This window comes from Oncorhynchus kisutch, linkage group LG20 (assembly GCF_002021735.2).
Source record: "Oncorhynchus kisutch isolate 150728-3 linkage group LG20, Okis_V2, whole genome shotgun sequence".
NCBI lineage: Eukaryota > Metazoa > Chordata > Actinopteri > Salmoniformes > Salmonidae > Oncorhynchus > Oncorhynchus kisutch.
The window spans coordinates 52,419,936-52,432,174 of NC_034193.2; the positions used below are offsets into that span (position 1 = coordinate 52,419,936).

Genomic DNA, 12,239 nt, shown 5'->3' on the forward strand with positions numbered 1-12,239 from the left:
TTCCCTCCATTACAATGTAAAGCACTTAAACACTTCAGTTGGAAAGGTGGTCTGTGTATACTGTGAATCCATTTAGATCAGCTGTTTAGTGATGTATTTTGTGTTGGTGGACCTTTATAATTCATGCTTTTAGCACAGTAGAAACACATTGGTTTGTTCGGGAATACATCCTGTTTTCTTTTTTACTCTCTATCTCGATCCCTCATATGACTCACTGGAGACGACTCGATATGTGCTGCGAGAACACTTCATAGGAGTGTGTGGGGTCGTAACCACGTGTACGAAGCTACTAGTAACTTCAGACTCGCTGCATTAATAAGAGAATAGTGGACGTGAGACGACCGGTGTAAGACACAGGTAATAAAGTATCATAAATGTGTATTAGTCACGTAACAGAAACTCATAGACACAAAACACTGATTAGGAAAAACTGTTTATTTATTGACGTACATGTACAGTATATCACATTACTTACAGTTGAAATGAAAAAATATGTACATAGAATCTGTTATTATGATATTTTATTAGCCAAACCGTTTAAGACAAACTGTGTAGAAACAAACAGAGGTGAGAGGTGTCCTACAGCAGCAGGGTAATCGGACATGTAACGCAATAATACAAACGGAATGGGTTCACAAATGATCCATCTCTGACATCAGTGTGTGTACCGCTGCATGTACTCAGGTTTACCAGTGTAATCCAGTGTGTTAAGACCTGTTCAATTAAAGTCTCTAAAGAAAGAATGTGAAACTTGATCAAAGAAACAGGCCAGATCAGTGTACAAAAAAAAATGTATTTCAGATATCATACGAACAAGTATGAAAATGTATGCACTCGCATACTGTAAGTCGCCCTGGATAAGAGTGTCTGCTAAATGACTCAAAATATAAATACAAAAAATGTGTATCATATAAGTTACCCATAAATGCTGTTTTATAGTACTGTGAATCAAACAGAGTATCCTGAAGTATTGCTTTTGACTGCTGATTGCTATTGTAACGGGTACTTCCTGTGCTGGTGTGCTTTTATAGTGGTGAAGGCCACTGTATCTGGAGAATGTGTTATTGAAGTAGTTTTCAGGTTGTCATATGGTTCGCTCAGCTTCTTCACACTTGATGTAGCTGTTTGCTTGTGATCTATGGAGCGGCAGGTAGCTTAGTGGTTAGAGCGTTGGGCCAGTCACCGAAAAGTTGCTAGATCGAATCCCCGAGCTGACAAGGTAAAAAAAAAAAAAATGTTCTGCCCCTGAATAATGCAGGTAACCTGCCGTCATTGTAAATATGAATTTGTTTTTAACTGACTTGCCTAGTTCAAATAAAAATGGGCAGTGCTGTGCCCTGTGAGTCAAGTTCAGCTGAGAAACTGTGAAAGTCAATGTTCTCTTTCTGTTGCTCTTCTCTGTATGTAAATGTAAAAATGTGTGTTAAGGTGAGGTTGTGAGTGTGTTCAACCTGACCTCAGACCAGTTTGGAGAGCAGCTGCTGAGAGAACAGCTTCTTGAGCTGGGCCACCTCCTGCGATAGAGAGCTGAGCTGGGATTTGAGGGTGCCATTCTCCGCCACATACTGGGAGTCTGTGGTAGTGGTGGGGCTGTGTGCAGACCCTCCAGAGGGGGAGTAGTGGTGCTGCTGATCATGCCCAGCACGGGCCTCCTCACTGGGCCACGCAGCCTGGCCCTCTCCCCTATGACTGTACCATCCAGCCTGGCTCCTCTGGATGTTTGGTCCGACTGTAGCTACGGGGAAAGGGTGTTTACTATTAGGGGACCTTGCTGGTATCTCCCCACCTTCGCTACCTCCACCGGGGGTTTTGAAGCGGAGTTTGTGTGGTAGGCTAGAGTCCTGCCTGCCGTGGTACTGTCCTTCTGCCTCCAGGGAGGCGCGAGGCTCATAACGCCCCTGTTCCTCTACCGTTCTGGGGGATGTTCGGCTGTGGTCCCCTAGTCCATCGTCAAAGAACACAGGGCTGCCGACGTTGGAGCTTCCAGGAGAGAAACCAGAGTCCTCGGATATACTACTGCCCACGTCACGCCCTGCTGGCAGCCCAGTTCCCCTCACCTCGTATGAGGATGAGTGGTGGGGATGGTGGTGGGAGGTGGTGGCGGGGGTGTTATGGGGGTAGGAACCATCATCGTGGGGTAGGTAGTACCTTGGTTCAAGATGTTTGGGTGGAGGCACGGACAGCGGCATTATGGCTATGTCGGAGGTGTCCTTGACTAGGCCAAAGCGGAACTTGAAGGCCAGGAGTTCGGCCCTTAGTCGGGCGTTCTCCTCCAACAACCCCAGAACCCTCGTCTCCAGGACCATGTCATTGGCACGTCGTTTCTCACGCGACCGTTTCGCCGCCTCGTTGTTCTTCTTCCTCTTATCCCAGTAGCCGTCGTCCTTCTTCTCGTCGGGAGTGAACTCGCGTTTGCGGCGCAGAGCACTGTTGCTCTCGTCAAAGTCATCCTCACCGTCATTGTTAGAGATAGCATTAGCGTTAGTATGGTTAGCGGTGGCGGCTAGGCTTTCTTTCCGCTTCAGGGCAGAGGTGCAGCCCAGGAGGGAACGGGCTAGCTGGCTGCTGGAGGTCAGGATGGAGACCGCCTCGTCAGTGAAGGACATTGCCTCGCTCAGAGGCCTCGGGTCCAGGCCTTCCAGTCCCAACAGATGGGAGGGACCACCAGACAAATCCCGGAGGACGCTACTGGTGGGTCTAGTATGGTATTTCATGCTTGGATAGCCCTGGTGTGATCGGGTAATTGCCAAACTCATAGATTGTGTGCTTGAGTTTCGTTTAATAGCTCACTTAAGAAATACACTCTCTGGTTGTTTTGATAATGACGCTGGCTCCGAGTGGCTGTGATTCACGTTGCAATGCCACCATCTAGTGGACAGAGAGAGAGAAAAGGCAACGAGGAGGTTAGTGAGATTTGAGTAAACCTTATGTAAGTTCAACACAATGTTATATCATTCTGTCTCCAAACATTCCTGTAGTGTACAGTGTACTGAACAGAAGCACATAGATGGTTAACACGCACATATTTCTCATTATGAAAAACATTCCTAGGACAATTCCATTTTGCGACATGGTAGAAGGATATCAGCAAGTTGAGGATGAAAGTAAATTGCTCATTTGTGCAGAATATTCTATCCTATACTAGTCTATTATTTCTATGTTGACTATACGCAATATATGCAATACATTCCTGAATGCTTTATTGGGATGAGATTTCCCACTCGCCTATAATTAAAGCCTATAATAAAGCTTCTATAGGCTATAACATAGGTTGTGTAATGGAATCCAGTGAACGTTCTGTCAATTCAACAGTACGCTGAATACTGTAGTTTTCACAGCAACAGTCGTTTAACAACTATTTGTTGTGTAACACACAGTCTGAACATGTTGAATTAAGTGCACCCACTGAGAAGGCAGCCCCAAGGCGTGTCATCATTTCCTCGCGTTACGCAACGTTACAGAGAGGAACATTACAGTACATGCACTTATTTATGCATGATTTTACCCGATGTCCCCGAAAAACTGCACTGGCGGATGAGAACCGCGGTAGCATGCGCAGGATAACTGAGAATCGAACAAGGGAGTCGATAAACTTGATCTAGTTTTGATATGCTGCATAGTGCCTACTCCTAACTTTAGACTACACTTCTTTATCAACCACTTTGTATATTTTCCGCATCCATCATAAATAACTAGTTCAGCACCACACACAATACAATGTTCTTAAAAAACACATTTTAGTCACATTTCTATATAACATAATAAATCAACATTTTCTTTTCCATTTGAGATGAGGTTACCTGTTAGTGAAGTTCCTCTTCATGTGAATCTCCTCCAAAGTGTTATTAGAAAGACTGTATATGCTCAATAGATTAGATGATAGGGCGCGTCTCTCCCAGTTCGCTTCGCGCTTGTTTCTTTCTGCTCAGCGAACACTGCCGCTTCTCATATTTGTTTCTTCACCCAGTATAGGTTCAACTTGGTTTGTCTCCTCACCTCGCCTCAACCCGCGTCCTCAGCCTATAGAATAGAACCACCACCAATGGAACGGAAAGCCGCCTCCCCTTCGGCCTCGAGCCAATGCCCCATTTAGTCACAGCAGGGCGAGCCTATCCGCTTTCAGCTGCTACGCGTCACATACTATTTTTCTCACCCCAATCCACCTCTCTCTTGCTCTCTCTCTCTCTCTCTTTTCAACATCTTTGATCAAATTACTGTATGTTAATGTCTCCAAATAAGTTGCAAATCCAGTCCACCATCTCTCCAAATATCCATTTGCAAGACATTGACTGATAATATGCCTATTTTGAAAAAATGTGTTTAAATACCTTCATGTATGACAGAATGGGTTGGATTCTGGTTTTACAGATACAGATGTCTCATGCTGTCTGTTCATACACCTCCAATCCCTCATGTTGATTGACCTGAGAGCTCTCTCCTGAACTGGGATGCCCACTGACTCAGTGCTCAACTGAACTTCACATTTATCCATCCATCCATACAATTCACCTCCACGTGTAATACACAGAGCATATCTTATTAGCACCGATTTGAATGATATCTGCTTTATTGAGGAACGTTTTCTTGCAATGACTGTGAATGTAGTTGTCTTGGCTACCTTAGTTGAATGCACTGACTGTGAATGTAGTTGTCTTGGCTACCTTAGCTGAATGCACTGACTGTGAATGTAGTTGTCTTGGCTACCTTAGTTGAATGCACTGACTGTGAATGTAGTTGTCTTGGCTACCTTAGTTGAATTCACTGACTGTGAATGTAGTTGTCTTGGCTACCTTAGTTGAATGCACTGACTGTGAATGTAGTTGTCTTGGCTACCTTAGTTGAATGCACTGACTGTGAATGTAGTTGTCCTGGCTACCTTAGTTGAATGCACTGACTGTGAATGTAGTTGTCTTGGCTACCTTAGCTGAATGCACTGACTGTGAATGTAGTTGTCCTGGCTACCTTAGTTGAATGCACTGACTGTGAATGTAGTTGTCTTGGCTACCTTAGTTGAATGCACTGACTGTAAATGTAGTTGTCTTGGCTACCTTAGTTGAATTCACTGACTGTAAATGTAGTTGTCTTGGCTACCTTAGTTGAATTCACTGACTGTGAATGTAGTTGTCCTGGCTACCTTAGTTGAATTCACTGACTGTGAATGTAGTTGTCCTGGCTACCTTAGTTGAATGCACTGACTGTGAATGTAGTTGTCTTGGCTACCTTAGTTGAATGCACTGACTGTGAATGTAGTTGTCCTGGCTACCTTAGTTGAATGCACTGACTGTGAATGTAGTTGTCTTGGCTACCTTAGTTGAATGCACTGACTGTAAATGTAGTTGTCTTGGCTACCTTAGTTGAATTCACTGACTGTAAATGTAGTTGTCTTGGCTACCTTAGTTGAATTCACTGACTGTGAATGTAGTTGTCCTGGCTACCTTAGTTGAATTCACTGACTGTGAATGTAGTTGTCTTGGCTACCTTAGTTGAATGCACTGACTGTGAATGTAGTTGTCTTGGCTACCTTAGTTGAATGCACTGACTGTGAATGTAGTTGTCTTGGCTACCTTAGTTGAATTCACTGACTGTGAATGTAGTTGTCTTGGCTACCTTAGTTGAATGCACTGACTGTGAATGTAGTTGTCTTGGCTACCTTAGTTGAATGCACTGACTGTGAATGTAGTTGTCCTGGCTACCTTAGTTGAATGCACTGACTGTGAATGTAGTTGTCTTGGCTACCTTAGTTGAATTCACTGACTGTGGATGTAGTTGTCTTGGCTACCTTAGTTGAATGCACTGACTGTGAATGTAGTTGTCCTGGCTACCTTAGTTGAATGCACTGACTGTGAATGTAGTTGTCTTGGCTACCTTAGTTGAATGCACTGACTGTGAATGTAGTTGTCTTGGCTACCTTAGTTGAATTCACTGACTGTGAATGTAGTTGTCCTGGCTACCTTAGTTGAATTCACTGACTGTGAATGTAGTTGTCCTGGCTACCTTAGTTGAATTCACTGACTGTGAATGTAGTTGTCTTGGCTACCTTAGTTGAATGCACTGACTGTGAATGTAGTTGTCTTGGCTACCTTAGTTGAATGCACTGACTGTGAATGTAGTTGTCTTGGCTACCTTAGTTGAATTCACTGACTGTGAATGTAGTTGTCCTGGCTACCTTAGTTGAATTCACTGACTGTGGATGTAGTTGTCTTGGCTACCTTAGTTGAATTCACTGACTGTGAATGTAGTTGTCCTGGCTACCTTAGTTGCATTCACTGACTGTAAATGTGATTGTCCTGGCTACCTTAGTTGAATTCACTGACTGTAAATGTGATTGTCTTGGCTACCTTAGTTGAATTCACTGACTGTAAATGTGATTGTCTTGGCTACCTTAGTTGAATTCACTGACTGTAAATGTGATTGTCTTGGCTACCTTAGTTGAATTCACTGACTGTAAATGTGATTGTCCTGGCTACCTTAGTTGAATTCACTGACTGTAAATGTGATTGTCTTGGCTACCTTAGTTGAATTCACTGACTGTAAATGTGATTGTCTTGGCTACCTTAGTTGAATTCACTGACTGTGAATGTAGTTGTCTTGGCTACCTTAGTTGAATTCACTGACTGTGAATGTAGTTGTCTTGGCTACCTTAGTTGAATGCACTGACTGTGAATGTAGTTGTCTTGGCTACCTTAGTTGAATTCACTGACTGTGAATGTAGTTGTCCTGGCTACCTTAGTTGAATTCACTGACTGTGAATGTAGTTGTCCTGGCTACCTTAGTTGAATTCACTGACTGTGAATGTAGTTGTCTTGGCTACCTTAGTTGAATGCACTGACTGTGAATGTAGTTGTCTTGGCTACCTTAGTTGAATGCACTGACTGTGAATGTAGTTGTCTTGGCTACCTTAGTTGAATTCACTGACTGTGAATGTAGTTGTCCTGGCTACCTTAGTTGAATTCACTGACTGTGGATGTAGTTGTCTTGGCTACCTTAGTTGAATTCACTGACTGTGAATGTAGTTGTCCTGGCTACCTTAGTTGCATTCACTGACTGTAAATGTGATTGTCCTGGCTACCTTAGTTGAATTCACTGACTGTAAATGTGATTGTCTTGGCTACCTTAGTTGAATTCACTGACTGTAAATGTGATTGTCTTGGCTACCTTAGTTGAATTCACTGACTGTAAATGTGATTGTCTTGGCTACCTTAGTTGAATTCACTGACTGTAAATGTGATTGTCCTGGCTACCTTAGTTGAATTCACTGACTGTAAATGTGATTGTCTTGGCTACCTTAGTTGAATTCACTGACTGTAAATGTGATTGTCTTGGCTACCTTAGTTGAATTCACTGACTGTGAATGTAGTTGTCTTGGCTACCTTAGTTGAATTCACTGACTGTGAATGTAGTTGTCTTGGCTACCTTAGTTGAATTCACTGACTGTGAATGTAGTTGTCTTGGCTACCTTAGTTGAATTCACTGACTGTGGATGTAGTTGTCTTGGCTACCTTAGTTGAATTCACTGACTGTAAATGTGATTGTCTTGGCTACCTTAGTTGAATGCACTGACTGTGAATGTAGTTGTCTTGGCTACCTTAGTTGAATGCACTGACTGTGAATGTAGTTGTCTTGGCTACCTTAGTTGAATGCACTGACTGTGAATGTAGTTGTCTTGGCTACCTTAGTTGAATTCACTGACTGTGAATGTAGTTGTCTTGGCTACCTTAGTTGAATGCACTGACTGTGAATGTAGTTGTCTTGGCTACCTTAGTTGAATGCACTGACTGTGAATGTAGTTGTCCTGGCTACCTTAGTTGAATGCACTGACTGTGAATGTAGTTGTCTTGGCTACCTTAGTTGAATGCACTGACTGTGAATGTAGTTGTCCTGGCTACCTTAGTTGAATGCACTGACTGTGAATGTAGTTGTCTTGGCTACCTTAGTTGAATGCACTGACTGTGAATGTAGTTGTCCTGGCTACCTTAGTTGAATGCACTGACTGTGAATGTAGTTGTCTTGGCTACCTTAGTTGAATGCACTGACTGTAAATGTAGTTGTCTTGGCTACCTTAGTTGAATTCACTGACTGTAAATGTAGTTGTCTTGGCTACCTTAGTTGAATTCACTGACTGTGAATGTAGTTGTCCTGGCTACCTTAGTTGAATTCACTGACTGTGAATGTAGTTGTCTTGGCTACCTTAGTTGAATGCACTGACTGTGAATGTAGTTGTCTTGGCTACCTTAGTTGAATGCACTGACTGTGAATGTAGTTGTCTTGGCTACCTTAGTTGAATTCACTGACTGTGAATGTAGTTGTCTTGGCTACCTTAGTTGAATGCACTGACTGTGAATGTAGTTGTCTTGGCTACCTTAGTTGAATGCACTGACTGTGAATGTAGTTGTCCTGGCTACCTTAGTTGAATGCACTGACTGTGAATGTAGTTGTCTTGGCTACCTTAGTTGAATTCACTGACTGTGGATGTAGTTGTCTTGGCTACCTTAGTTGAATGCACTGACTGTGAATGTAGTTGTCCTGGCTACCTTAGTTGAATGCACTGACTGTGAATGTAGTTGTCTTGGCTACCTTAGTTGAATGCACTGACTGTGAATGTAGTTGTCTTGGCTACCTTAGTTGAATTCACTGACTGTGAATGTAGTTGTCCTGGCTACCTTAGTTGAATTCACTGACTGTGAATGTAGTTGTCCTGGCTACCTTAGTTGAATTCACTGACTGTGAATGTAGTTGTCTTGGCTACCTTAGTTGAATGCACTGACTGTGAATGTAGTTGTCTTGGCTACCTTAGTTGAATGCACTGACTGTGAATGTAGTTGTCTTGGCTACCTTAGTTGAATTCACTGACTGTGAATGTAGTTGTCCTGGCTACCTTAGTTGAATTCACTGACTGTGAATGTAGTTGTCCTGGCTACCTTAGTTGAATTCACTGACTGTGAATGTAGTTGTCTTGGCTACCTTAGTTGAATTCACTGACTGTGAATGTAGTTGTCCTGGCTACCTTAGTTGAATTCACTGACTGTGGATGTAGTTGTCTTGGCTACCTTAGTTGAATTCACTGACTGTGAATGTAGTTGTCCTGGCTACCTTAGTTGCATTCACTGACTGTAAATGTGATTGTCCTGGCTACCTTAGTTGAATTCACTGACTGTAAATGTGATTGTCTTGGCTACCTTAGTTGAATTCACTGACTGTAAATGTGATTGTCTTGGCTACCTTAGTTGAATTCACTGACTGTAAATGTGATTGTCTTGGCTACCTTAGTTGAATTCACTGACTGTAAATGTGATTGTCCTGGCTACCTTAGTTGAATTCACTGACTGTAAATGTGATTGTCTTGGCTACCTTAGTTGAATTCACTGACTGTAAATGTGATTGTCTTGGCTACCTTAGTTGAATTCACTGACTGTGAATGTAGTTGTCTTGGCTACCTTAGTTGAATTCACTGACTGTGAATGTAGTTTTCTTGGCTACCTTAGTTGAATTCACTGACTGTGAATGTGATTGTCTTGGCTACCTTAGTTGAATTCACTGACTGTAAATGTGATTGTCTTGGCTACCTTAGTTGAATTCACTGACTGTAAATGTGATTGTCTTGGCTACCTTAGTTGAATCACTGACTGTGGATGTAGTTGTCTTGGCTACCTTAGTTGAATTCACTGACTGTAAATGTAGTTGTCTTGGCTACCTTAGTTGAATTCACTGACTGTGGATGTAGTTGTCTTGGCTACCTTAGTTGAATTCACTGACTGTGAATGTAGTTGTCCTGGCTACCTTAGTTGAATTCACTGACTGTGGATGTAGTTGTCTTGGCTACCTTAGTTGAATTCACTGACTGTGAATGTAGTTGTCCTGGCTACCTTAGTTGAATTCACTGACTGTGAATGTAGTTGTCTTGGCTACCTTAGTTGAATTCACTGACTGTGGATGTAGTTGTCTTGGCTACCTTAGTTGAATTCACTGACTGTGAATGTAGTTGTCTTGGCTACCTTAGTTGAATTCACTGACTGTAAATGTGATTGTCTTGGCTACCTTAGTTGAATTCACTGACTGTAAATGTGATTGTCTTGGCTACCTTAGTTGAATTCACTGACTGTAAATGTGATTGTCTTGGCTACCTTAGTTGAATTCACTGACTGTGGATGTAGTTGTCTTGGCTACCTTAGTTGAATTCACTGACTGTGGATGTAGTTGTCTTGGCTACCTTAGTTGAATTCACTGACTGTGAATGTAGTTGTCTTGGCTACCTTAGTTGAATTCACTGACTGTGAATGTAGTTGTCTTGGCTACCTTAGTTGAATTCACTGACTGTGAATGTAGTTGTCTTGGCTACCTTAGTTGAATTCACTGACTGTGAATGTAGTTGTCTTGGCTACCTTAGTTGAATTCACTGACTGTGAATGTTGTTGTCTTGGCTACCTTAGTTGAATCACTGACTGTGAATGTAGTTGTCTTGGCTACCTTAGTTGAATTCACTGACTGTAAATGTAGTTGTCTTGGCTACCTTAGTTGAATTCACTGACTGTGAATGTAGTTGTCTTGGCTACCTTAGTTGAATTCACTGACTGTGAATGTAGTTGTCTTGGCTACCTTAGTTGAATTCACTGACTGTGGATGTAGTTGTCTTGGCTACCTTAGTTGAATTCACTGACTGTGGATGTAGTTGTCTTGGCTACCTTAGTTGAATTCACTGACTGTGGATGTAGTTGTCTTGGCTACCTTAGTTGAATTCACTGACTGTGGATGTAGTTGTCTTGGCTACCTTAGTTGAATTCACTGACTGTAAATGTAGTTGTCTTGGCTACCTTAGTTGAATTCACTGACTGTGAATGTAGTTGTCTTGGCTACCTTAGTTGAATTCACTGACTGTGAATGTAGTTGTCTTGGCTACCTTAGTTGAATTCACTGACTGTGAATGTAGTTGTCTTGGCTACCTTAGTTGAATTCACTGACTGTGGATGTAGTTGTCTTGGCTACCTTAGTTGAATTCACTGACTGTGAATGTAGTTGTCTTGGCTACCTTAGTTGAATTCACTGACTGTGAATGTAGTTGTCTTGGCTACCTTAGTTCAATTCACTGACTGTGAATGTAGTTGTCTTGGCTACCTTAGTTGAATTCACTGACTGTGGATGTAGTTGTCTTGGCTACCTTAGTTGAATTCACTGACTGTGAATGTAGTTGTCTTGGCTACCTTAGTTGAATTCACTGACTGTGCATGTAGTTGTCTTGGCTACCTTAGTTGAATTCACTGACTGTAAATGTGATTGTCTTGGCTACCTTAGTTGAATTCACTGACTGTGAATGTAGTTGTCTTGGCTACCTTAGTTGAATTCACTGACTGTGAATGTAGTTGTCTTGGCTACCTTAGTTGAATTCACTGACTGTGAATGTAGTTGTCTTGGCTACCTTAGTTGAATTCACTGACTGTAAATGTGATTGTCTTGGCTACCTTAGTTGAATTCACTGACTGTAAATGTGATTGTCTTGGCTACCTTAGTTGAATGCACTGACTGTGAATGTAGTTGTCTTGCCTACCTTAGTTAATGCACTGACTGTGAATGTAGTTGTCTTGCCTACCTTAGTTAATGCACTGACTGTGAGTCTATCTGGATAAATGACCAAAATATACAACATATGTACAGATATGTTTAAAGCAAAAGTTCAATTACTATTTGTTATTTATTTGTACAGTTTATATTATGAATGGAGTTTACTTTTACACATACCAGGAATTTGACCTTTTGCCAGAATTTAAGTCAAGTCAAATCAAATGGTATTGGTCACATACACATATTTAGTAGATGTTATTGCGGGTGTAGTGAAATGTTTGTGTTCCTAGTTCCAACAGTGCAGTAATATCTAACAATTCACAACAATACGCACAAATCTAAAAGTAAAGGAATGGAATTAAGAAATATATACATATTAGTACAGGCATTTAAATATTAGGGAGAGCAAATATACAGACAGAATATACAGACAGAATATACAGACAGAATATACAGACAGAATGTAGACAGAGGAATATACACATGTCTATATACAGTACACACACAATACAGATACAGTAAACAGTAAACACAGAACAACACATAATATTGATGATAATAATAATAATAATAACAGAGTATGTCAAATGGGTTCAATTCGGGTTATAACAGATTTCCAATGCTGTCTATAATCTTCATGTCTTGGGATCACCAATCCCATTAGGCTGGCTAGTCTGAAAGGTGAT

General features: G+C 41.7%; 1 protein-coding gene across 1 annotated transcript; it reads right to left on the reverse strand.

The window, feature by feature from the left end:
• Positions 1 to 414: 414 nt before the first annotated feature.
• On the reverse strand, positions 415 to 4,065 carry LOC116355519 (nuclear factor interleukin-3-regulated protein). Its single transcript, XM_031799866.1, has 2 exons — positions 3,801 to 4,065; positions 415 to 2,868 (listed from the first exon to the last, which is right to left on the reverse strand). Exon 2 carries the CDS (start codon positions 2,754 to 2,756, stop codon positions 1,458 to 1,460), a length of 1,299 nt encoding a protein of 432 aa, XP_031655726.1. The 5' UTR covers positions 2,757 to 2,868; positions 3,801 to 4,065; the 3' UTR covers positions 415 to 1,457.
• Positions 4,066 to 12,239: the final 8,174 nt, after the last annotated feature.